The 25948-nt window shown below is 49.3% G+C and overlaps 3 protein-coding genes across 3 annotated transcripts in view; all 3 read left to right on the top strand.

The window, feature by feature from the left end:
* The first annotated feature begins 1333 nt into the window (after positions 1–1333).
* On the top strand, positions 1334–20516 carry SEC23B (SEC23 homolog B, COPII coat complex component). Its single transcript, XM_040611840.1, is given in 21 exon segments — positions 1334–1441; positions 3767–3889; positions 3891–4003; positions 5059–5116; positions 5750–5836; positions 6044–6280; positions 6661–6746; positions 8167–8311; positions 8856–9014; positions 9854–9969; positions 11158–11281; positions 11799–11879; positions 12202–12291; positions 12994–13100; positions 13277–13430; positions 14823–14900; positions 15190–15351; positions 16189–16275; positions 17858–18013; positions 18846–18911; positions 20073–20516. Coding segments are annotated over 20 exon segments (2304 nt in total). The 5' UTR covers positions 1334–1441; positions 3767–3781; the 3' UTR covers positions 20163–20516.
* A 568-nt stretch (positions 20517–21084) lies between these two features.
* On the top strand, positions 21085–22971 carry SMIM26 (small integral membrane protein 26). Its single transcript, XM_040611841.1, has 2 exons — positions 21085–21254; positions 22285–22971. The coding sequence occupies exons 1-2, from the start codon at positions 21113–21115 to the stop codon at positions 22467–22469; spliced, it is 327 nt and encodes a 108-aa protein (XP_040467775.1). The 5' UTR covers positions 21085–21112; the 3' UTR covers positions 22470–22971.
* Positions 22972–24335: 1364 nt separating this feature from the next.
* Positions 24336–25948, top strand: part of DTD1 (D-aminoacyl-tRNA deacylase 1) — a 28774-nt gene continuing 27161 nt past the window's right edge. The window contains exon 1 of the mRNA XM_040611978.1: positions 24336–24468. Coding sequence (XP_040467912.1) covers positions 24426–24468 — 43 coding nt within the window. The 5' untranslated portion in view covers positions 24336–24425. The remainder of the gene's footprint in view (positions 24469–25948) is intronic.

The following is a 25948-nucleotide window of genomic DNA, read 5'->3' as shown; positions in this document are numbered from 1 at the left end:
TGCATGCTGGGCAGAACTTATCCCCCATGCACCCGGCGCTGAAAATAAAGCATGCCTGCTTTCTAACGCTCCAAGCTGAGCATTAGAGAGCTTTGTCTCTGGTTTTTCCGTATCAAGCCCTCTACCACACAGCCACAGGCAGCATGTTGTATTTCTGGGTATTGTGGCCACCCTGGACCCGTCCTCGCCGGGGGTCTGGGCACCAGGGCTATCCTGGCAGGCTGGGGCACAGCTTTCCTCACGGAGTGATGGACCACTGTGGCCTCAAGCCAGCCTCCCGCGTCTTGTCTGGGCACAGCGAGGAAGGTCCGATTTACCGTGGTCAGGCGTGTTGGAAAGCAGGCTGCAGCACCCAGGGCGTGAGGTGTGCGGGAAGGCTGCGTGTCCTCGGAGTGTTATAGTTTACCTGTCCCATTAAATGACAGAGACTGGCCAATTAGAAAATTTTATTTATTAAAGCAAGTGACAAGTAAGCAAAACAGCGCTGGGCAGCCGGGGAGTCTCCTGCTCCACCAACGGTGTGCAAATTCAAGCAAGCTGAGCAGCTCTTTTTATCTTCACTGAGGTCGCTTCTGGCATCTTCAGTATGCCCCTCTGCTGCTTCTGTTATTGTGGTTTCTTGTCAGACAGGACGTTCCCATGTTTGGTGTAGCAAGATCACATTGTGGACATGTCTCTTCTTGTTAAACAGGAATTTCTTAAGACCACCACAATGGGTTCCTTCCTCTTCCTTAACTTGGTTGATCAGCAAATTACCTTTAGTTACTTATTACAGGAGCAAACCACACCTGGCTGGTGGTGGTGTACTGTTGGCTTCACGGCCCCGTTGGCTCCTGGCTTGGCTGCACCGCTGGCCCTGTGGCTCGGCCTGGCGCACATCGCTGAGCCACCCTGCCTGGGAAGCGACTCCAGCCTGTGAGGGAAGCTGAGGCAAAGATGAGGCTGCTTGGGCCTTGCAGTTTTATTTTTTTTTAAAGTGTCTATGTTATGACTAAACCGGTTTTTATAACCTCTTCCTAGGAGTTTCTCCCCCTGCTGCCACGGCAGCACCCCGCAAAGCTACCGAGGGCCCTGAGGGATGCTGCGCTCCCCGCCCCGCAGCTGCCCGGCCTGTACCAGTGCGGAGGGCGACGCCTCCCCGCCACATTTAGTAGGGGCACCGCGTTGGTCTGCATCCCAGCGCTGCACCTGGCACCCTTAGTCAAGATGGCCCCATGACGCCGCCGCCCCGCCATGCTTGGTAGGGTCACGCCGCTTCCTCGCCCTCAGCACGGAGCGTAGGCGCGCCCTTAGCGGAGGTGCCGGCGGCGCCTCGCCGGGGGGGTGGGGCGCGCTGGCGCCGCCATCTTGCCTGCGGGCACGCCGTGCGGCTGAGCTGGCCCTGCTGCCCGCGCGGGGGCTGCCGGGAGAGCGGCGGCGGGGAGCGGCGCGGCGCGGGCAGGTGGGAGCGGCGGGGGGGCCCGGGGGGCCCCGTGCCCTGTGGCTGTCCTGGGGACTGCGGTGGTGGTGTCCCCGCAGAGGGAGGCTGGGGGGTGGGTAGTGATGTCTCCCGTGGCGGCGGGTGGGTGACGGTGGTGTCCCCTACGGGAGGGGCTGGGGGGCGCAGTGGTGTCCTTTACAGGGAGTGAGTGTCAGCGGTGTCACCTGCCGGAGGGGCCGGGGGGACAGTGGTGTTCTCAATGGGAGGGGCTGGGGGGGCAGTGGTGTCCCTGGGGGGTGCTGGGGAGGGTTTCGGTGACCCCTGCGGCTGTGCCTGCGTGGCGATAACGCAGCACGGGGCTTCCGCCGTGTCCCCTGTGGGGCCAGGCGTCGGCGGTGTCCCCGGGGCTGTGCGGAGGGGGCCCTCGGGGCAGGGCTGGGCTCGGCCGCGTCCCCTGCGCGCCGAGGGCCCGCGCTCCGCCCGCGGCGTTGTGCTGTGCGCCGTGGCCGGGCTGGGGGTCAGCAGCGTTGGGGTCTGGGGTGGCCCCTATGGCTTTGCTGGGGGTCTGCGGCGTCCTCTGTGCGCTGCCTGGCGAAGGGCTGGGGACCTGCCGCGTCCCCTGGGAGCTGTGCCCAGGACGGTGGCTGGGTGGTCTCTGGCGTCCCCCGCAGCACCGCTGGGAAGCAGCAGTGTCGCCTATAGCTTTGCTGGAAGGAGTGGGGCTCAGCACCGTGCCCCACAGCAGGTCCCGTACGGAGACGGGAATGCTGCCGCCCCTCCGGTGTGAGGCTTTGGAAGGTCCCTGCTCTCCTGGGTGGGGGATTTGGGCCTCCCCACTGCTGGGACAGGCCCTGGAGCAGGTCGCTGCGGAGCTGGGGCTGGAGAGCCCTGTGCTGGCGGATGGCGGATGGCGCAGGCACCTCAACTGGCCCTGCGCAGCCCTCGCGGGGGGGCATGCCTCCCCTCCTGCCATCCCGACCCCAGAGCAGGGCCACAGCCCGTGCAAACCCAGCCAGGCAATGGGGGCTCCCAGGGCCTGGGAGTGGTGCTGAGCTGCAGCTGGAGGGACACGGAGTAAATTAGGAGCAAATTACACTGCGGTGGGTTGTGCTGCATACCTGAGATGGCAGGTGTTTGTCTGGCTGTTCTGATGGGTGGGAACTTTCACAGGGAGGCTCAGCTCTGACTTCTACCGTGACAGAGCCGTGTGTGGTGGTGGGGGTGTGTAGCTAAATCCTCCTGCTTGTCCATCCAGAGGCGGGGGTGGGAATACACAGCAGTTCCCTGTGAGCTTGATTTACATCCTTAATAGCAAGGATGAAGAAAACGTCAATGAGTTTGGAGGTCTGTGGGAAAGTGTTACCTCACAACTTCCCTTCCTCTGGGGGAGGTGATGCTTCTGATTTCTCAAAGCTATGGCCCCCCTGAATCTCCTGCTGCAGTGAGCACCAGAATTAAGGTAAACCTGGAGCATCTCCAGCTGCGGGTGAACCTCTGTTTCCTTGGCTTGAGCAGCTCGTGGTGCTGCTGCTCTTGGCTCTGTGAGTTGCTGCCAGTGCTGTGTGGGTTTTGTGGGCTGAATTCGACAAGTGAGATTTCAGTAGGCTTGTCCTTTCTTTTGTCAGAGAGATCAAAGGTAATGACAATCGTGGTGCTCTTCTTCACATCTGGCTCTGGAGAGTTCAGTAAGGCCATGCAGAGTGACCTCTCTGGTGTGTTGGGGATGTCGCCCCTTGAATGGTGTGTCTTTTCTGAAGTCTGCTGGACTTTCAGTTCCTCCCTTACTGGGAGTGGGATGTGGTGCCCTGCACAGACCTTTTATTGACCTTTTTGTCATGTGCTTCTTCTCATCCGTGAGCAGGTCAGACTGGCAGCTGGGTGACATTCGTGATGAGTCTTTTGGTTTGAGACTTGGCCTCCTTTTCTCCCCGCAAGGTTTTAGCCGAGGGCTTCAGGATATGTTGCAAATTTGACCTGTTTTCCTTTACAGACCTGAGTCAGGCAGGATTGCCTTGAGACCAGCATGAGGCTGAGTGGGTATTGGATGTTAAATGTGGATCGCAAGGGGAAAAAAAGCTTGCATTCTGGTTTTGAGTGTCGGATTTCCTTGTTTCTTCATTGGATTTAGTGGTGTTTTAATTGTCTGGAATGCTGATGAGAGCCCTGGACAGAAGAGATTAATGTAGTCACATGGTTCATTTGATAATTGGATTAACTCATTGTAACATGTTAGCTTTGTCCTGCAATGTCTTGTGCCTACATGTAGTTGATCTACTGACCTCCTTTGCAGGACTGCTGTCCAAACAGGCGACCGTTGCCTGAAACGTGTTGCTTGCATCCTTTCAGAGCTTCTGCGATCCCATGGCGACGTATCTGGAGTTCATCCAGCAAAATGAGGAGCGTGATGGAGTGCGTTTCAGTTGGAATGTGTGGCCCTCCAGCAGGCTGGAGGCCACAAGGATGGTTGTCCCCCCTGGCCTGTCTTCTGACCCCACTGAAGGAGCGTCTGGACTTGCCGCCCGTGCAGTACGAACCGGTGCTTTGTAGCAGGCCGACTTGTAAAGCAGTGCTCAACCCACTCTGGTAAGAATTTCTTGGCTGGGCGTATTAAGAGAGGCTGGATAGTACCTAGTTTTTATTTGAACTTCACTGCTCCCTTATTCCCCTTTTTCTCTGCCCAGCGCCTGGCAGCCTCTTTAATTTAGATGTAGCGGGCTTGTTAAAATCCATGGGTGCCTAATGCGATACGTTGAATGCCAGTCTGTTACTAGAGCTGCTGGAACCAGAGGAGAGAGGAGTGCCTTTGGGAGGCTATTAATGCAGAGACGGTATGGAAATGGCCACCGATCCTGTTATCATTCCAGAGAATTTTGTGGTGAATGATGAAAAAAACTAAACAAAGGTGCCACTCATAACTGTCCTGTGGGCTGTGATGTTCACTGGGTTTTCTGCTTCCTACACGTCCTGCTGCTTCTAGGGCAGTTCCAGTATGAGTTCAAGGTTTTCTTTGAAGTTTTGCTGAGAATTTAAGAGGAATAATCTCAGTCCCAAAATTATGTAGTGATCATACATATTTGGAGTGTAGCACTGGGCTGAGAAAAAGCAGGGAAGGACAGTAAGGAAGTAAAATGAGATCGAGCCCATGAAATAAGAATATGGCCAGGCTTTACTGCACCAGCAGTTACAGGATGTTGTAATGGGCTGAGGAGGGTAAACCCTCTGGGGCAGGGAACAGCCTGTTTGTTCAGTGTTTGTGCAGGATCTGGGTGAGTGGCTCCTGCTGCTCTGTAACTGGAGTACTTGTGTGCTACGGCTGTACAAACAATAAAATGACCAAGATAAGCCCAAGTGTACTGAAAAAATTATTAGACCCAAGTCTTTGTCTGCCAAAGGCTAAGCTCCAGAGAGCTGTCAGTGGTCTGTCATGCCGACAAGCCTGGAAGTGCAGGGCTGAATGAGCTAATGGACTTTTTGGCAATAGAACAAGAGTCTGAATCCCTAAAACTCTTGTCGTTCTACTTGGAGTGTCTGATACTCTTGTTTCTTCCTCAGTGCTGTGAACCAGCATGGATAATTATGAACCTGTGCTGTAAAATTGTTCCTGTAGTTAATACTAATGCCTCATCTTTCCCTCGCAGCCAAGTTGACTATCGGGCCAAGCTCTGGGCTTGTAACTTCTGTTTTCAGAGAAATCAGGTAAGTTGGAAAAAGCATCAGCCCTTCTATCTTTTCAGTGAACATTTTATTGATGGCCTCTGCTGACAAAGGATGTCAAGCATGAATTCCACTTTTTGAGATTCCTTCCCTTGGCCTTTTTCTCTTGCTGAACCCAGGCCAGAGCACTTGTTAATGTGTCTGTTTTACCTGACATCTCATCTATGTTCTGTTCAGTTTTGCTGGTGATTTTACTAGCATGCAGGGCATGGGAAGGCGATAAAATTGCTATTTTGTCCTGTGTGTTTCCAGTGTGTTTTTTGCACTGGATGTTTACTGTTCTTGCCAAATATGAAATTAATTAGATTTGAGTAGCCTTTTGCTATCGGAAACAGTCATGTGGCTAAATGAATTTCAGCTAATGCATAGTTGCTGCTTTAGTCCTACCTTTTATTTAAACTGAACTGAGCAGCTGTCCATACTGCTGACCACTTGTCTGTGCTTGGGAAAATAGAGTATGAGTCTCTCATCATGAATTAATCAGGTTGGTGCAGTGGCAGTAAATGAAGAGTTGAATAACCACATCACGAGCAGGGTGGCATCTGTACTGCAGAGGAGGGCCCTATATTTCTGTCCTGCAACTTCCTTGTCCTAATATTTTGTTCTCTTTTTCAGTTCCCTCCCGCATATGCAGGCATATCTGAGGTCAATCAACCAGCAGAGCTTATGCCTCACTTTTCAACAATTGAATATATAGTGCAGGTAAATGAATCATAGGCAAGTTTGAAGCCTCCAGAATTGTCTTGTTTGTGACAGATTATGTATATATTAGATTTACTTAAGATAATGCAAATAAATAACATCTCTGCAAGGTGCTTGAGGTAGGGGTCATTGTATTCCTTGGCTGGAGTTATAAAGTGTCACCTGGCATATGCACACACCTAGTAAATGAATCTCTTTCCACATCAGCGAGGTCCGCAGACACCATTGATCTTCCTCTATGTTGTCGACATGTGTCTGGAAGAGGAGGACCTGCAGGCGCTGAAGGAGTCCCTCCAGATGTCCCTAAGTCTGCTGCCTGCCGATGCTCTGGTGGGGCTCGTCACTTTTGGCAGAATGGTCCAGGTTCACGAGCTGAGCTGTGAAGGGATTTCCAAGAGCTATGTGTTCAGGGGCACAAAGGACCTGACGGCTAAGCAAATACAGGTATGTTCTGCCATCTCTTAGGCCAGTGGCTTGTTTCTCTTAGCTCTGTTGACAGCACTATGGGTCTTTTGAGCGCTGGGCTCTTGGGGAGGAAGAAGGGTTCAGTGCTCTTAACTGTTAGTCTGCTTCCCTCCCAGTGTCTGCTCTGTCTTTTTTTCCCTTGTAAATTCCTTGGAACATTGTCCAGGATAGAGTTTGTGTATCTTACGTAATGGACCCATTGATCCATTTCTAATGGGACTGCAAAGATTAGTAATTTCAGAGATTTTAGTATATTTAATGCTACAGTATTGCAGGCCTCAGGGTATACTGCTTGACAGCAAATAACGTTTAGTGTTTGAATAGCACATCTCCTCTGCCTTCTCTTTACTGTTCTCTAGGATATGCTTGGGCTTTCGAGGCCGGCTGTCCCCATTCAACAGGGAAGACCTCTTCAAACTCCAGAGCAACCTGTTATTTCAAGCAGGTAAGCTGCCCCAGCACAGCCGGAGAGCAGGACAGGTGTTTTATGCCCCTTTGGGGTCACGCTTCTCAACCTCTGTTTCTATTCTAGTGGTAAATTATAACAGGATGAGAAAACCCCCTAAGTTAAGTTCCCTGCTTGAGCAAGGGGTTGGGCCGGATGATCTGGAGAGGTCCTTTCCAACCTCAGCCATTCTGTGACTCTGTATGGACAGGATTTACCAGTGCTGCAGGCAGTGTATTAGGCTTCTATAGTGTCTTGGTTTTGCAGCTGCAAGAGCATGATTGCCATTCAGGCTGGATTTCTACATGAAAAACATAGAGTAGCTGTCTTTGGGAAGCCTGTTGCTCAGGAGTCATTTGGAGCAAGGGCCTGTTTTTTTTTGATTGACCAGCCAACGGGGTCCTGGTCTATGCATAACAATCCTACATACCGCCTACTACCCCTGTCCCAGCAAGTCCAAAACCCGATTGACAGGCCAGCAGTTACCCCCGCACAGTAAAGTGGTATTTACCTCTGTAGAATACAGTTTTCTCTTTTTCAGTGGCAGCTCTTGTGTGTGTGTTGTGGTTTAACCCCAGCCAGTAACTAAGCACCATGCAGCTGCTTGCTCACTCCCCCCTGCCTGGGGGATGGGGAGGAGAATGGGAAAGAATGTTAAACTCGAGGGTTGAGATAAGAACAACTTAATAATTGAAATAAGATAAAATAAATCCAGTAATAATAACAACAGTTATAATGAAAAGGAAAGAAAAGGAGAGAGGAATGAAATTCAAAGGGAAAAGAGAAAGGAAACAAAGTGGTGTGCAATGCAGTTTGCTCAGCATCTGCTGACCAATGCCCAGCCAGTCCCCCAGCAGCGATTTGCAGGCCTCAGCAACACCCCAGTTTAGTGTGACACCCCGTGGTATGGAATATCGCTCTGGATAGTTTGGGTCAGCTGTCCTGGCTGTGTCCCCTCCCGATTTCTTGTGCCCCTCCAGCCCTCTCACTGGCAGGGCCTGAGAAACTGAAAAGTCCTTGGCTTAGTATAAACGCTACGCAGCTACAACTGAAAACACCAGTGTGCTATCGACGTTGTTCTCACACCAAATCCGAAACACAGCGCTGCACCAGCTGCTAAGAAGAAAATTAACTTTCAGCTGAAACCAGGACAATGTGTTGGTAGACTAAATCAACATTGAAGTTCTTTTCTCTGTTTTATGTGACTTTATCTTCTTGTCAGTTCCTGACATCTTGCTTTAATCAACTTTGTTTTGCACAGGCCTGTTATCTTGGAAAGTTTGGATGTAAGAAGGAAACACGCCATGTGACTTTTTGTTCCTGATAACTGTCTCAGTGCAATTTATGCGTGCCAGGAACCAAGAGGCACTTTCTTCTTTAAACTTATAAGCAGGAAAACATCTTATTTGAATTTTTGCAGGTTTCTGCAGCCAGTACATAAGATTGACATGAATTTAACAGATCTGCTTGGAGAACTGCAAAGGGACCCGTGGCCAGTGACCCAGGGAAAGAGACCTTTACGTTCCACTGGAGTCGCTCTTTCGATTGCTGTTGGCTTATTGGAGGTACGGTTAGTGCTGCTGGTTGAAATGGGCTGGTCAAAGTAAGCACCTGGTGGTCTTTGCTGAAACATGCAGGTGTCAGTCCAGCTTGGTCTGTGGCCCAAGTACATTGGGCTGCCGAGGTGCAGTTTGCATTTGACACGTGTTAGCACCAGCTGGTGTAGAGTGGGATGGGCATTTACATCTCATGTGAAATACACAGGTGTTTAAAGGTCTCTGATTCTGTGTCGCCACATGGAGGTGATGCAATGCACAGGGTTTATCTGAGGGTCATCCAAGTTGTAAGTAAAAAGAACAGAAACAGCCTGCTTCTTGTTACGACGACGTGAAGCTTGATGTTGTTGAGTCTAAACTTGAGAGTGCTGTGACTGTCAGGGAACGCGTTGCTGTTTATCAGGGTGGTCTCTAGCAGAGACAGGTCCCTAAGGACATTGCAGAAACTTCTCTAAAGGAAGCATTGTTGCCATTAATCAGTTTCTCTCCCTTTTTTCTCTCCTTATCTGCCACCTCTGCCCTCTCTGATACGTGTCTTTTATTTTTATTTTAGGGCACATTTCCAAACACAGGGGCCAGAATAATGCTGTTCACAGGTGGGCCACCAACACAAGGACCAGGCATGGTGGTAGGAGATGAACTGAAAACACCCATACGTTCTTGGCATGACATAGAGAAGGACAACGCAAGGTTCATGAAGAAGGCCACCAAAGTAGGTGCTAGTGCCTACCGGGTGTGTTTAAACCCAAAAACTGAATAGTGTCAGAACACTAAAAGCGGGGAAAGGACGTAACACAAATGTACATACACTGCTGTGTTGACAGCTGTCCAAGGTCCTTCCCCAGGGAACAAACGTACTAAACGTACTCGTGTTCTCTTGATGTGGGAACAGTATGTCCAGTTATTTGCATGGTTTTCCTTGAAGTGCCTGAGCCTTTTGTGTATGCTAAATTGTGAGAATGGTCAAGGGAAGAGTAAAAAAGACTTCCTCCTAGTTACTTCTCCAGCATGGCTTTGTGCCTTCTCAGGAAAAGGAGTATTTCACTGTTGTTTCTTAGCTGACAGTGGATGCAGTTTGTTCATCAACATCATTGTATCTGCTTCTGGTGGGGAGAAAAACCTGTCTTCTAAGAATTGGTCGCTTTCAGAAAGCCTCTGTTGTCTTCTTGATATATGAAGCAACAGTTAAAATAGTAAAAATTTCAGATGTGAAACGCTCCTGTCAGCTAGGCGAAAGCGATATGACACCTGTTCTCTTAACTGCCACCAGGAAACCTTTGGGTTTCTGCTGAGTTGTCCCAGGCAAAGATCCCATGCAGTTCGTGCTCTCTGTGTTTGTGACATGCAGCTCAAACTCATCCAAGTGCAAACATCCTAGCGGGGAGAAGCATGCTCTAGCAGAGCAGTAAGAGCAAACAGCTCTTTAGTTACCACAGCACTAGTCGTTGCTTGATTTGTACCTTGTGTTTCATGTGTTGGCCTCAGCTGGAGAGCAGGAGAAAAATTGCCCATTGTGACATCCTAAACAGCGTGTATGTTTGTTTTCTCCAGCACTACGAGACTCTGGCTAATCGTGCTGCAGCCAACGGGCATTGCATCGACATCTATGCCTGCGCCCTGGATCAGACTGGACTGCTAGAGATGAAGTGTTGTACAAACCTCACAGGGTATGTTCACAGCAAGAGAGCAGAAAGTTGGTACATGTTTGTTTGTTTGGGGGTGTTTTTGATGGGGACGATAGTTCAGAAAGCAGGTAAGTTTGCTGTCAGGGCAAAAGGGTGAGATAGTTATCGTTCTGTTCTAAACTGTGGTTTGAATTTGCCAGGAATTACATGGCAAACTTCACCTGATCCCAGTCCACATTTCTGAAGTCTCAACCGGCATGTGAATTAGCACTGCTGGTAGAAAACTCGCAGTCCTGCTTTGAGAAAGGTATTCTAAAGCACGGTACTACATGTCTTTTGCAAATGCCTTCTGCCTCCTTGGGAGATAGGAAGTATTCCCGGAGTTTACAGGATAGAGATGCTGTGCTTTGTGGTGTGTGCATGGCTGAAGTGCCATCAGAAGAGCAGGCTGTCAGGCATGGTGGGTAGAAGCTTTCCTTGTGTGGGCCAGATTTTCTCTGCTTAACAGCTCACTTGTGCTTTCTCCAGGGTTTCTTGACTTCCGAGGGTCTAGTTTTAAGTGACATCTCTGAGGGTTAAATGCCTGTGTGCCGTATTGCTGAAAACATTATGGTCTTGGTGAGGAACGCTGTCTGCTAAGCCCAGCCTTTTGGGGACTTGGCTTGTCTTGTTGGCCATTTGATGTCTGCTGTGTCTAGGGAGTCAAAGGAAGGTTTGAGCAAAGATGAGGTATTTGTAAATAATCACATAATGCTCAGTAAGCAGAAGAGAGATAGTCTGACCCCTTTGGTTGCGTTACTGAGCTCCATCTGACCAGGCCTGGGTTTACCAAGGCACTTAGGGGAGGCACAGTACAAAACCTTGCACCCATAGCCTGCAGCATGGCAGGTTCCAGCCCTGTGCAGAGAAGGCAGGCTGAGCAAAGCTCTTTCCTGAGTTGAGATATTTCTAACTGGTGCAACATGAGCATTTTTAAGGCAGCTAAAGGGATGGCAAAAAATACAGTTGAGAAAGCAAGCTGGCAAAGATGGAGCATTAACATGCCTGGCTTTGGAGGAGGCATCCGTATATCTGCATTCCCTGATGTGAATTCTGCCTATGCAAAGACATGCTTTCAAACAGTTCCTGCATGTGTTTGCATGCATGAGTGTTGGAGGGATGTATCCTTTGTGCTTTACTTCTAGTTCCCAGTTACTTCAGTTCCCTTGTGTATCGTTTTCTCTTTCCCAGAGGACACATGGTGATGGGAGACTCCTTCAACACTTCTCTCTTCAAGCAGACCTTCCAGCGGGTGTTTAACAAAGGGTTCAATGGGGAATTTCGGATGGCTTTTGGTGCAAATTTGGATGTGAAGGTGAGAGATTAGTTTCACTGGATGACATTAACTGGGAAATACAAATGCTATTCATTCAGAGGTTGATTTAAGTAGAAAATTCTACATGTTTGAGTCAGCCATAGTGCCTGTTTTGGAAGAAGTACCATACTGGAGTGAGTGGAGGTGTTTTTGTTTGGAAGCTTATTAAGTTTGTGGGTTTTGTGGTTTTCCTTTTTCCTTTTAATTTTTGTAAAAAAAAAAAAAAAAAAAAAAGGCAGCTGAGCTCAGCCTCTCCTCATTCAGCAAGGAGCGTTTCATACCCTCTCCTGGTCACTGTAAGTATGTCTTCATTATTAAGATGTGGCTGTGTAGATTCTTTTACGTTCACTAATTGTAGCAGTAGGTGATCTGGAAAAGTGCTCGGAGTTGCTTTCCCACAGCCACATGTACGCATTATCTGATCAAAGCTGAGGAAAACTGATTTAGTCTGTGTGTATTCTATTTGAGCTGATTAAAAACCAAAAACCCAAACTTACTTTTTTCCACCTTGTTCTAGACCTCCAGGGAGCTGAAAATTGCAGGAGCTATTGGACCATGCATATCCCTGAATGCTAAAGGGCCATGTGTCTCTGAAAATGTAAGTTTCTGGCATGGAAAAGTCTTTAATGAAGAATTAAATAAACAGTGCAAAGTTTCTGCCTAGACCTACAGCTCGGCTGGAGTGTCAGTTTTTAAGGAGAAGTACAATTTGGAAACATCCTTAGGAAAAGACAATCTTTACATTCTTACCCCATCAGGTTTTCTTTTGACAGTATGGCCTTCAGTAACTTCATTCATACCCAAAAGACAAGCAATCTAGAAGGTCTGCTATTACTTGTACCTCTGATCAGAATTTAACATAAGCTTGCCATACCTGCTGCTGGGGATAAAAATGTTGCTTTCTTTTTGATTCTGTGCAGGAGCTTGGAATTGGAGGAACATCTCAATGGAAAATTTGTAGTCTGGATCCCAGCACAACTCTGGCCATTTACTTTGAAGTGGTAAATCAGGTCAGTCCTGGCTTCTCTTTTTGGTCATCTTTTTTACGCACCAAACTATTTATTACAGGGCCAGAAAATGTAGTGACATCCCCTGTGTTGCAAATGGATGGTTGCAAAGCAGCCAAGTGTTTTGTGCCAAAGAAATAGTGTCGAGTTTTTTTTTTTGTATACATAAATTGCCCAATATTTCTGTACAGAACCTGCATTCTTTCCTTGTCGTCTTCCTATAGTATTTATTTAACAAAGAAGAAATTGTCTTTTTGCCAGTATGTGCTGTGGTGAATGAAAATATAAATACCTTCACATTCTTGGAGAAATGGTCCCCCAAATTGTAACAGCTTGATGGCTCACAAGCAATTTTTGGCTGGGGAAGTTTCTAAGCATGTGGCAGCTAGACGCTGGGAAAGCTACCCCAAAGGAATTCTATTCCACTTGTGACCCTCTGTCTTCTCTGCTTGGAGATAAGTTGCTGCCACCCTTTAAGGGACAAGCTGAGGAAATGTCACGCCCAGTATTAAATGGGCCCATCACTTGACTCTGAAGGCTGCTGGGAAGCACAACACTAACAGATGTGTCTTTTTTCTCTGGCCCTTCTCTCACTTGTATTTGTACTATTCGATGATTGCTGAAATGATGCCCTGGAGTTCTCTGCAGTGGACAGAGTTACGGAAAAGCCAGCCTGTTTGAAGTCTCACCTTGTTTAATTTGCAGCACAATGCACCAATACCGCAGGGAGGCAGAGGGGCAGTGCAATTTGTCACTCAGTATCAAAGCTCCAGTACGCAGAAACGCATTCGTGTCACCACCATAGCCAGAAAGTGAGTATCTGTTGCCAGTTCTTTTGCAGAAACTTAAGCCACAGCCTGTGCTGGAATTTTACTGGCTTTTTGGTGCATGTGTTGGCTGCAGAGCATTTGGCACAGGGAGGATGAACCTTGTTTGGGTTTTGCTGAAGGTGAATGCATGTAGCACTAACCCTTTACTAACCCTATAGTTGGGCAGATGCACAGAGTCAGCTCCAGCATATAGAAGCTGCATTTGACCAGGAAGCAGCTGCTGTGCTGATGGCCCGACTGGGAGTGTACAGAGCCGAATCTGAGGAGGGACCTGATGTTCTGCGATGGCTGGACAGACAGCTGATCAGACTGGTAAGGCCAGTAGAATGCAGTTGGCTGCATTCTTGACTTTAGTAAAAATGGTCTCTGGAAATGAAAATAGCATCTTTTTCCAGACTGACTTGCTTCATTTGTGCTCTGACCGTGGTCACATAGTTGTAGTACGTGATAGCTCAGAAAGCAGTGTGATCATTGAATTTGTGATGGGGTAGGTAGGCATCCCATCATGCTGAAAGTGTTAAACATGAGATTAAAAAAGTGATAGGGGAGCACAGAATAATGCAGATGGGAAGGGACCTTTAGAGGTCTCTGGTCCAACCCCTGTGCTCCAAGTAGGGCCAGCTTTGAAGTTAGAGCAGGTTGCTCCAGGTCTTGATCGGCTGATTTTGAAGATCTCTAAAGATGGAGTTTGTCTTGCTTCTCTTGACAACCTGTTCCTATGTTTGATCATCTCCCCTCCCCTTCCCTCCCCTCATCAGAATTTTCAATTCTTCAGCTACCTGTGAGGTAGCTATAGACAGCAGTATGACTCCTTGATCCCGCTCTTCACCAAGCTGAATAAAAACAGCTTCTTCAGCCTCTCTACATGAGGTGTTCCAGCCTTGTTTTTGGTGGCCTCTGCTAAACTCACACCAGTATATCTGTGTCTGTCTTGTGCTGGGGAGCCCAAAACTGGACACAGCATTCAGATGCGGGCTCACCGGTGCCAAGTTCAGGGTAGTAATTGCTTCTGCAGCTTCATAATGTCTCTTGCTTTGAATTTCACAAGCCTGAATTGCCTAAATTGGTTCTGGTCTTGTCCAAACACCCATGTGCAGTTGATACCAACAGATATGGCACATCAGACCCTGAAAAAACAGGGCCAGTATCAAATAAAGATTTTGGCACAAACACACAGGCATGTTGCATGCTGAAGTGATTGTGCAGTCATGTATAGTTAAATTGCTAAAACCATTGATGCTTCGTATTTTCAGTGAAGCCGTTGGTGAAATGCCAGTCTGCTGCTGCTCTAGAAGGAAGTAGAGTTGCTGTAGAAGCACTTCATAGCATATAACGCAGCTTAGGTATAATGTAGTATCCCTGATTTAAAAATTGAGTACTACTAGAAGCACTATTCTTTTCATTCTTAGATAATTTCAAATCTAGATTTAACATACACGAAAAAAAAGGTAAGCAGATTGAATCCTCATTCTCATTCCAGTAAGATACAGAAACCACTGACTTAAAGGGAAATAGCCTGTGCATTTTATGTTACTTGTTATTGTCATGCTTATACCTTGGTTGCTGTTTGAAAACAACCAAAAGAACAACCTTCAAAAAAAAAACCCCAAACTGGTGTTAATCTTAAAAAAAAAAAAAAAAAAAAAAAAAAGAGAGAGAGAGAGTTGAGAGGGGTAACCAAAGTAACCATTTTGCTTCCAACAGTGTCAGAAATTTGGACAATACAACAAAGATGATCCCAACTCCTTCAGATTGTCAGAATCATTTTCTTTGTATCCCCAGGTAAGAACTTCACTTCTCACAGCTATGGGAAGAGTGTGCAAGGGTGAGAGTGACGATAAAGTATCTTGTGCCATTTGTCAGATTCAAGGTGGGAGGATCAGGTGCTTTTTTAACGTGGGGGCCTGGTCCTGTAGTTCAGTGCTGCAAATGACTGCTAAGGAAAAAACCCTGAGGAGTTAATAAGAGGTAGACTTTTTTCCAAAGAATTTATTGTTCAGGAAGATTGGACTGGGGTGCAGAAGTTTTGGCAACTTGCTGACATTTCTGTTTTTGCTTCTTTCTGGTGCAGTTCATGTTCCATCTGAGGCGCTCCCCATTCCTGCAGGTCTTCAATAACAGTCCGGATGAATCTTCCTATTACCGTCACCATTTTGCTAGGCAAGATCTGACCCAGTCTCTCATTATGATCCAGCCCATCCTTTATGCCTATTCTTTCCATGGACCTCCTGAGGTGAGCCCCTGTTTTAACAGGAAGAAGTGGATCAATCCAAAATAATGAGTAGCCAGTCAAAGTAACAAACTTCTTTCAGTAAAAAGGCCTCTTTGTGTATTTTTTTGAGTCAAGGTAATTATTAAAGGATGCGATGGGGCAGTGTAACATACAAATTGTGTTTTCAATAAGCTTACAGCTTTGATTAAAAAAACCCCAAACGACCAACACCCCCCCAACAAAAACAACCTCCCCCCCTTCCAAGCCACAACCCCTGTCCTGCAACGCATGGTGGATCCTGCAGCTGTCAGTATCGCTTTTGCGTCTCTGCCAGAGGCTGCCATCTCTGCTGTGTAAGTCAGCAAGCCTCAGCCCTTCCAGATCATAATCTCCCACTAGCTGCCTGTTTTCAGTTGTTTCTGCAGCAGTGTTCGACTAGGTACAAGTATTCAGTGAACAGACAGGGATATCCTTATCCTGACAGCCTCCTTAAAAGGAGTGTGCGTCTGGCAGGAAAGAAACGCAGGAGCTGCTGGAGTAACACTGAAACCTTCTTGGCAGCATTTGCTGGAGTTCACATGTGATTCCTTGTTTTTCTTGAGATACTTTTAAAGATAATATCAAATTAGACTTGGATAACCATAGAAATTGCTCTCTGGCATTCTGCGCTTCATACAATAGCTGATAACCCACTGCTCCCTTCAGGGGTGCTGCAGGAGGCTGAGCGTGCTCTGCAAGGCGTTCGCGTGGGCTGAGCAGACATGTGAGCAGGGCTGAGCAAGCACTTTGGCCAGCCATGAAGGTTAATACAGTTCTGAGGGCTTAGTGGCACTTGACTTTCTTCTTTATTTTCCCCAGCCAGTGCTTTTGGACAGCAGCAGTATTCTGCCCGACAGAATCCTACTGATGGATACTTTCTTCCAGATAGTTATCTACCTTGGTGAGGTACAGTAAAATACTTTCTCTTTCTCCATTTGCACTCCCTCCCTCCTGCATGCAGGCAGACAGTGTCACTGTTGATATAAAATAAGCTGCTTGCAAAGCCCATGCTAGCATAATGACATTGTATATGTGCTGCTGGTTTTAAGACAATTTCCCCACTGTCTGAGTTAACAAAAAAATCCTACTGGAGTCACTGAGGATATTCTGCACTGAATAACAGCTGTCACGTTAGCTTGGTAATGAAGGTGGTCCCTTATCACACCTGGAAAAGGCCAGTGAAACTTGAAACTAAGCAGGGCAGAGAGATGCGGTTTGATTTTCAGGTATGTGATGTACTTGGTTGCTGGGTTTTGATACTTAAATACTGCTGCTCTTGAAGAAACCAGTTATGAATTTTTCCAGTTTTTGCTTTTAAATACTGGATGTTTTTGACAGCTGCTCCTATATTCTTTCCATTGTGACTGAGTTAAGTGCTTAGGTGCTGACCTTTTCTAAACATTCAATTTATACCAATATCCAAAGCCTTGGCTTTCCAGTGCCTCTTCAGTATGCAGAGCTGTAGAGCTGTATTTCAGTCCTGTCAGGTTTTGTAAGGGCGGTATGCTACTGTAGCTGGATAATAGGGATGTCTCGCATCCTAGACTAGTTATGGGGTAAGGGATGAAGAGGAAGCTTGCTTTCCGCTTCTTTGGAGATCTCGTTGTTCTTTGGTGCCATTTTTCCCCCTCACATCCTTTATAGTCCTGCTTGGGGAGTGGCCTTCATCCAGTTTCTTCTATCTAAACATGGCATCAGATTGCAGTAGTTTAAATAAACCCATCTTGGCTTATGGCTAAACATTCCTATTGGTGAAAACTTTTTGGGAGGCATTTTGACTCTTCCCTTTGTTTTTTGACTGAGCTACTTAGTCAAAAGATACTTAACGACTGTTATTAGAATGCTTGAAGTTTGGCATTATGGTTCAGGGCAGCTCCATTATTAGCCCCCAGCTTCACTCCGTATCGGATTTGATCCCTTTGAGAAGTGAGCAGGGACAGCCGATTTACATGAACAGGAGTTGGACACTTATATCAACAATGACAGTACATCTTCTAAACAGTTTCTGCCTACTGTTGGAGGGCAAGACACAGTAACTGGGTAAAATTCAGACAAAGGAAGAGCTAAGCGTGTGACTGCACTGTATGGAACAGTTGCTAGGTACATATGGTTCGGTACCTTGAAAATACTGGAAGGCAATGGCTGCTTAATTTAAGTCCAAATCAGATTCAGAATGTCAGTGACTTATAAATGCTCTGTGTTTCTGTGTTGGCATGGGCTGAAAGATAAAGGCTCGAAGATCACTTTCAATGAATTGCTCTTGCACTGCACAAACTGCTGCCAGCTTTTGTGTTGAGTGACCTGTTCTTAAAATCAGGGACAGAAAGTAAATAATGTTATTGCCAGAGTAGTGAAAGCGTGTGTTTGCCCTGTGCTCTGTAAGCAGAAGTACGTGTAACGTTCTGCTGCCTAAAGACATGTAGGTTGAAAAGGGGCGGCTTGCAGACATTTTTATTATTTTTTCACTTCCTCCCTGTCCTGTCAATAGACTATTGCGCAGTGGCAGAAAGCTGGTTACCAAGACATGCCTGAATATGAAAACTTCAAGCACCTACTGCAAGCCCCACTGGATGATGCCCAGGAGATCTTGCAGACTAGATTCCCTATGCCGCGTTACATCCACACTGAACACGGTGGCAGTCAGGTAAGGGGCTGTTGCTGAACAGAGCAAATAGCTGTCTTTCTGCTTTGCTAAGGGATGGTTCTGTAAGTTAAATACAGTGGTAATTTAACTCTCCAAAGTACAGAGCTTGCATATCTTTCCATGACTGTTTACTACAACTTTTGTCTTTTAATAAGCCGATCACTTGCTGGATATGCTTTTGAAGTCAGAAGATGGGGAAAAAACAGAAAAAGCCAGCTTAAATATCTTATTTCCCAGAGAGGTGGGAAAGAAATTATTTGGCTTTGTATCTACACTTACCCAGGACAGGGAGTGCAATTAGCTTGCTAGGACAGTCGATTGCACCAAATGATTGACCATCTGTTCCTTTATTCTGTAATGCTGAATGAGGATGTAAAATAGTTCCTATTTTTTGCTCTTCCTGTAATTGCAGTTGTGCTGTGCTTGTCTGTGCCTGGTCTTCTTTGTAGCAGTGAAGAGGCAGGAATTAATGCTCCAAAACAAATATTGGGTGTTAATTTTTTATGTGACCGTGTTATGCTGGTCGTCTGCTAGAGTGGGTGGGGGCATGGGAGGGACAGTGCTGGTGACGTGCCTGTGTCGCATGGAACCAGAGCTGCCCTGCCAGGCGAGAGCCGCTTGCTGTAGCAGAGCGCTCTGTGCCTCTTGGAGACATGTTGTCTGTGCAGCAGGGCTGTTCCTGGACTTGAAACTTGTTTAAGTTAAATTAGTACCTTGCTTGCAAAAGCAGAGGAACGTTGCTAGTCATGTGTCTAAGGTGGTATGAGGTCCTGGGGGAGCCAACAGGTCTCTCATTTTACAAAACTGGTTCTCTGATGTTTTGTCTTAATAGGCCCGGTTCCTCTTGTCTAAAGTGAACCCTTCTCAGACCCACAACAACCTCTATGCATGGGGACAGGTAAGCAGTGGAAGAGCTGCTCATGTTTGGGAGTGCTGTAAAATGTACATTTACATATTTGTCTATGCAGCAGCCACATGGCCACAAACGGTGAGCAGGTTACGTTTGTCCTCTGTTTCTTACCTAAGAGCTTTTTGCAGACGTATGTGACAGGACTTGAAAACCTTACAGTGCTTTGCTGTGCAAAGAAGCAAGGTTATTTCTGTGTGCCAATGGATCTGATAATGGAATTACCAGCTGAGGCTACAGCATTATTGCAGCATTTTAAAAGACACGACTGATTAATAAATCTGATCTGTTTCTAAAGCTTAGGCAGGTTAGATTTTTATTCAACCTGCTTACTCCAGTCTGTGGTTGTTGATAAGATAAACAGTACTGGTGAGGAGTACTAGATGACAAGATGATCAGAATAGTTTGCAAGCATGGATGTCTAAACTCATATTCCTGATCTTGTACTGAATCCTCTCAAGTTTTCAGCAACATCCAGTTGACTTTGGGGCTCTTTTTCAATGAATCCAAGGAATGGCTGTCCAGATAGGGGTGCTGCCACAATAGGTCAGTACCTCAGCAGCCTGTTGGCAGGAGATGAGTGGTCCTCACAAGGAGCATGTTTCCCCTTTGATCTCCCTTCATGTACCCCAGCTACATGTGGTGTACAGGCAGACCAGGAGAATTTTTCTGTGGTGGCTGCTGTTGAGGGAAGCAGTTAATTTGGTGTAGAATATGTTCTTACAAGTTTCAGATGAACTGATGTAGAAATAGTATCTTCACCCTTCCCTACAAATACAATTTAAAACTCTTAGGTGACAGTGTATTTAGTATTCTGGAAAAAGTAACTAGCATAGGGTTACATATAGATCTAATTTATCTGAGAATACTAGAGTTTTATATCCTCGTTCTTTACCTAATTTGTGTAGAGCTTTGGGCAGCAGAATTTCTAAGGCTTTAGAAAGAAGAAACTTAGTTCAGATTGCACTAGAAGATAGCGTCAGTGCTGTTCCCAGAGTAGCATCTTTCTGCTAGGTATCCCTCCTTTGCAGGAAAAAAGGTGGTTGATTTAGCAGGCAATTAGTTCAGAGTGCCGACATCTGATTTGCTTTCAGTTAGTCTCCAGTGTCAACAACACTATTTTAGGCTCATTGTTTCTTTATTTTCCTGCAGGAATCAGGAGCTCCAATCTTGACAGATGATGTTAGTCTCCAGGTGTTCATGGACCATCTGAAAAAGCTGGCGGTTTCAAGTGCATCATGACTTTGATCAAACTGAGAAGCAAGTATGGAAGTTACATTGATCATGTTTGTGACAGAAGCGGAGCAATTATTTACATTTCCTTCTCTCTCTTTAAGACCAAGGCTTTTAAGTATTAAATGAAATAAATATTCAGGGAGAGATTTTTACTTGGCCCTTCTAGATATTAATTTATTTGTATTCCTTTTTGTCTGTATTCTGTATTTTTCATACATTGTAATTAGAGCTAAAGGATGCTTTAGCCCATACAAGATTTTAACGGGTTTTAGCTTAATTTTTAATGTTGTGTGTTCTTAAAAGGTGTCTTTTAGCAACAGGAGATTGTGTAATGAATAAAACTGGGCAAGAGCACTACTATTTAGTGGTATGTGTGATGGACTTGGCCCACCTCCTTCCAATTTTTGAAAACGTAATGCTGGAGTATGCACATGCTTTTGAAAATAATTTTAAGGTGCTCCTAAAGGTAAGGTGGTGCAGAACAAGTAGGGGAGATGGTGCAGAATGTTTTGACAGATACAGGGAAGGAGTGACAGGTACCACCAGTGCTTTGAGAATGGCCGTGGCATGCTGAAGCGCTGCCTCTGGGTCACTGCAGGGCCTGAACATCAGCCCCTCGCGGCTCCCCTAGCACAGCACCAACAGGCGTGGGAACAGGCAGGCAGCGCGGCGATGCAGCTGCGGCCCGGTAAGCCGCTGTCGCGGTGAGCGCCCATGGCCCAGCTGGCTCGCCTCACACCGCCCCAGCCGCCGAGCGCCTGCCCGAGCTCGCTTCTCGGCCGCGGGTGGGCGCCTTGGTTTCCAGGAGCACAGCTTTGCTGGCATCGCCCGCCGCCATCTTCCCGCCGCTCCCCGGCGCGGCGGGGGCGCGCATGCGCGCAGGGAGCTCTTCCCGTGCCGTCCTATTGGCGGCAGGGCCCAGCCAGTGAGCGCGGCCCTTGCTGGGCGGCGGAGCGATGCGGGCGGCCCTGTGGAACGCGCGGGCGGCCCTGTGGAACGCGCGGGCGGCGCTGCTGTACTCGGTGGGCGGCTGGACCATGGTGGGCGCCATGATCCACTACAGCCGCAACAGCGGCGCAGAGACCGGCGGCGCGTCCGGTACGGGCTGGCCCGGCCCTGAGGCCCAGGATGGCGCTTGAGGTCACCCCGGGGGGTGTGGCGCGGCCGAAGGGAGGGCCTGGCCCGGGGGCGGGGCTTGTCGAAGGGATTGCCGGTAGAGGGGCGTGGCTTGAGGGAGGGTGCCCGGCGGGGGGCGGGGCTTGGCGGAGGGAAGGAACTTGGCTGGGAGGGGCGGGGCTTGGCTGGGAGGGGCGGGGCTAGGGCGCCCTCCGGCCCGGCTGTGCCCCCGCCGGGGGAGGCAGCGCCGGCTCCCGCCCCCGCTGAAGTGCCCGGGCAGCCCGGCCGCCCCTCGGGGCTCCGGGAGCTGTGTGGGTGCCGGGTGCGAGGGCGCCGCCTGGGACAGGTGAGCTGGCAGGGCACCGGGAGGGGGCTCCTGCCATCCCGGGGGGGCTCACCCTGAGGAGGGAAGATGCCGTGTTGATAGGAGAAGCCTGTGCTTCATCTCTGGTGACAGGAACAGCACCTAGACCCTTTCCAGTTCGTTGCTTTTATTTGCATAGCGGGAATGGTTCAGAGCTGCGCCGGGGAGGTGCAGACTGGGTGTTAGGATGCACTCCTGTACTGAGTCAGGCGCTGGCACAGGCTTCCAGGAGGGGTGGTCAGCGCCCCAAGCCTGTCAGTATTTAAGAGGCATTTGGACAATATCCTTGATAACGTGCTGTAACTCTTAGTGAGCCTTGAAGTGCTCAGGCAGTTGGTCTGGATGGTTGTTGTAGGTCCCTTCCAACTGGAACGGTCTGTTCTGTTCTGCAGGCTCTCCCTGTCCTCCTGCTCTTCCTCAGCCCCCTGCTGCTTACTAAGGTTGTTAATTGCTGCTGTAGTATTGATACTAGCCCAGCAACCTAACTTATCCTAGCAGATCCCTTTTTCTGTCTACACAGTCACCAGATCTTTGCTATCTATTTCTCAGAATTTGAGAAGCAGCAAAAAGATGACTGAATGCCTATGTGGCTGCTCTTTAGTGATCAAAATATTTTTACTGCTATGCTCTTTTTTTCTAATTCTTTAGAGAATGAACAAGACCCTCAGGCAAACCAAGGACCCAGGAAGGAAGTGTTCACTAAAGAAACACCTTTTGGATTTCAAGTGACAACTGTAATAACGTACAGGGATGTTCAGCCGCCTATTACTCGACTGCTCAGGCGTGTGAAATCGTTCTTTGATCCTGATGACGGCCCTCCTTCTGAAAATTGAGCGGTCCAGAAACTCAGAACTTTGTGCAGGAGCTGGCCTCTCCGAGAAGGTCATCCCGGCGCGTGGCACCAGGCTGCCAGTGGAAGATCTTCTCTTGCATTGCTGAAAGGACAGCTCCATCTCTGACACAACTTGGCAGAAGTTGCAAACCCTCTTGTTCTGCTTGGATCGCTGCGGTTCTTTGCGTATGTATTCAAATTACTAAACACGAACTGGATACAACTAGGTGTGTTGTGAGATGTTAATGATCTGCACCCTGCCTGGTGTCCTGTGTGCAACAGTCTGGCCAGGTGGCTGTTGTGGCTTTTTTGTGAAGTTGATTTTGCAGCTGATGTGCAGGATGTGCCTAGGTGATCCAGGATGTATCTGGGATGGCTCCTCAACTGATCAGCTCTGAAATGGATACTTTAAGAAGGATTAGTAAATGGGAGGGAACGTAGTTTGATCTTTTGGGTTTCAGAGTTGTTCATTGTCCTTCAAATAAAAGCTTACAAGACATGAATCACAAGTGCAGAAATACTACTATAAGCTAAAACTTACCAAGGTTTTTGCTCCAGGCCCTCGTTTCTATAGGGGTTTCCCCAGTCCTTAAACATGCTACCTCCACTTGTAGGGTACTGCTCCCCAGCTGCTGTGGCTGTAACTAACTTCCATTCTATAGGGTTTTCCCTAGTTCTTATGGTCCTCCTTTCACAGCAAGCCGCTGGCCACTGTTTTCTATAGGTGTTTCCCCCAGCTTCTCTCACTGCTGACCCTCATTGCTGTAGGGGCTCCCTGCAGCCACCACTTCCACTTATAGAAGGCAGCCCCCGGCCCCTAATTTCTAGTGGGGACTTCCCCCAGTCCCTATAGGCATGGGGAAGCTGACCGGGGATTGTGTACAAGCAGACCTTCCTTTCTGTAGGGGCTTCCCTATAACCTTTTCTAGGACACGCCCTGCTCCGCTCTGGCCCCTGTTTCTGTGCGGTGTCCCCACAGTCCCTCCAGCCACCACCTTGCTGGGCACACAGCTGCGCCAGCCCCTCTGCCCACACACCCGCTTTGATGGGAGCTTGTACGCTGTGAGCTCCAGCCTGTGCACCTATAGACTCACCTTTCTATATAGGCTCCTCTGATTCTTACAGCCTCCCTTTCCAGAAGGCTTCTCCCAGACTTTAATGGCGTTGGGCACCTGCAGGAGTGGGCTGGAAATTAGGACCATGCGTGGCAACCAGTTAGCTGAGGGGAAAGTGCTGGAGCTTGTAGGTCACTAACCCTGGGAGGACAAGGAGTGTGAATAGACACGACAATCAACATGATGAGCCATGCTGAGAGAGCATAGGGCAGTGGGGGACCCACGGCGCCAAGGGAGGTAACACCTTGCTGTTAATTGATGGCAGTTAACCACCAGTCGGGGACTGCCTGGTATGCAAGGCTTAGCTTCAAGATCCAATCTGTTTAAAACGCGCAGCTTCTGAAAGTATATATAAACTCGTGCTTCTGTACAATAAATCGACATTTGCTTGCATCAAGCTGTGTCCCCTCTCTCCATCGCAGCAGGCACCCCCCCCCCCCGGCCCTATAGCCATTCCTATAGAGGACGCTGCTGCCCTTATGTGCATTTGCTCCTTTCTGGGGCACCGCACCCCTAAGAGCCTACAGGCGCCAACTCTCCTCAGCGGGAGGCAGCCCCTCCGCGCGCAAAACATTTGCGGACACCTCACCTGCCTCCACGCACACCTCCGCTTTCTGTAGAGGCTTCCGTAGGGGTGGCCCAGGCGGGCACAGGCACGCGCCCATACTGCGCTATACGCCCCCGCGGGCGCTGTCGCGGCTCGGGCGGGGAGGCTGCGGCACCTCCGGGCCGCCAGGGGGCGCTGCGAGCGGCGGCGCCCGGCGGGAAGCTGCCGCCGTTGCCTAGCGCCACCGCCTTCCCCCGGCACCCGCGGCGGGCCTGCGCTGCGCGGCCGCGCCACCATGAAGGCCATCGTCCAGCGGGTGGCCCAGGCCAGTGTCACAGGTCAGTGTGCCGCCGCCGGCAGGGCCACCGCCGCCGGGCCTCCCCTCCCCGCCTCGCCTCGCCCGGCCGCGGCCTCCGGCGGCCCCTCGGCGCCGGCCCCGCAGCGCGTTGCCCGTGTGTGTGTGTGTGGGCAGCGCCGCCCCCGCGCTTCCCCCGCGGCTGGCACGCGCGGGCGGGCCCCGTGTCACCCCGCACCCCCCCCGACCCCTGCGGGGCTTTGGCTGGGCCGGCTCCGCGCCTCTCGGTGCCGGCCTGTGGGGGCACCGCTGCCCCTGGCCGCCCCCCGCTCTGCGGCGGCCTTGCGCAGGGCCTGCGCGGGTGGCGGCTGTGCGCTGCGCGGGTGGCGGGCCGCGCGGGTGGCGGCTGTGCGCTCCGGGCAGCTGGCGGGGCTGGTCATGCCGCTGCCGCGCTAGTTGCGTGTGCCCTGATTGCTGCTGCGTTGCATCTGCTGTGATCACTGCTGCATTGGTTGCATGCGCCCTGATCACTGCCGTGTTGCATGCGCTCTGATCACTGCTGCGTTGGTTGCATGTGCCCTGATCACTGCTGCGTTGGTTGCATGTGCCCTGATCACTGCTGCGTTGGATGCATGTGCCCTGATCACTGCTTGCATTGGTTGCATGTGCCCTGATCACTGCTGCATTGCTTGCACGTGTTGGCAATGCAGTTGCAATCACCTTCTCCTATGTTTTGCATGCGTTGGGCACTATAATGGGAGCTGCCTTCTTGCATTTCTTCTCTGTGTCAGCGGTGCCATTCCAGTTGCCAGGGATATGGATATGGTTTGTGTTTGTTGGCACTATAATCACAGTTGCTTCCTTGAGTTGCTCTTGTGTGTTGACAGTGCAGTTGCAGTCACCTCCTTGCATTGCTTGCATGTGTTGGCACTACAGTTGCAGTCATCTCGTGTTGCTTACGTGTGGTGGCTGTGCCGCCTTTGCCCATGGTTTGCATGTGTGGTCTCTACAAAAGGAGAGTTGCCTCCTTGCACGGCCTGCATGTGTGTGCACTATAATCACGTAATCCCCTTGTATTACTTGCTTGTGTTGACAGAGCTGTCCTGATTACTGTTGTACATTGCTCGCGTGTGTCAACGGAGCCATCCCAGCTGCCGCCTTGCACGGCTGGCACGTACTGGCACTGTGGTCACAGTTGCTTCTTTGCGTTGCTTGTGCGTATTGAGTTGTGATCACCTTCTCCCGTGGCTTGCCTGTGTCAGCACGATAATCAGAGGTGGCTCCATGTGTTGCTTGTGTGTGGTGGCAGTGCCGTCCCAGTTGCCTCCTCCTGTGGCTTGCATGCATCAGCACTACAGCTGCAGCTGCCTCCTTGCATTGCATGTGCGTTGGCAGTGCAGCCTGACTCCCCTTTTTGCATTGCTTGCGTGGATCAGCAAAGCTGGTGACAGCCCTGGTGCTTGCTTAGGTGCTGGTAGGAATGGTGTGTCCCGGTGGTGTGTCCCTGCTGTTCTGTCGGTTGG

This window comes from Falco naumanni, chromosome 12 (genome assembly GCF_017639655.2).
Source record: "Falco naumanni isolate bFalNau1 chromosome 12, bFalNau1.pat, whole genome shotgun sequence".
NCBI lineage: Eukaryota > Metazoa > Chordata > Aves > Falconiformes > Falconidae > Falco > Falco naumanni.
This window is presented reverse-complemented; position numbering and strand designations above follow the sequence as displayed.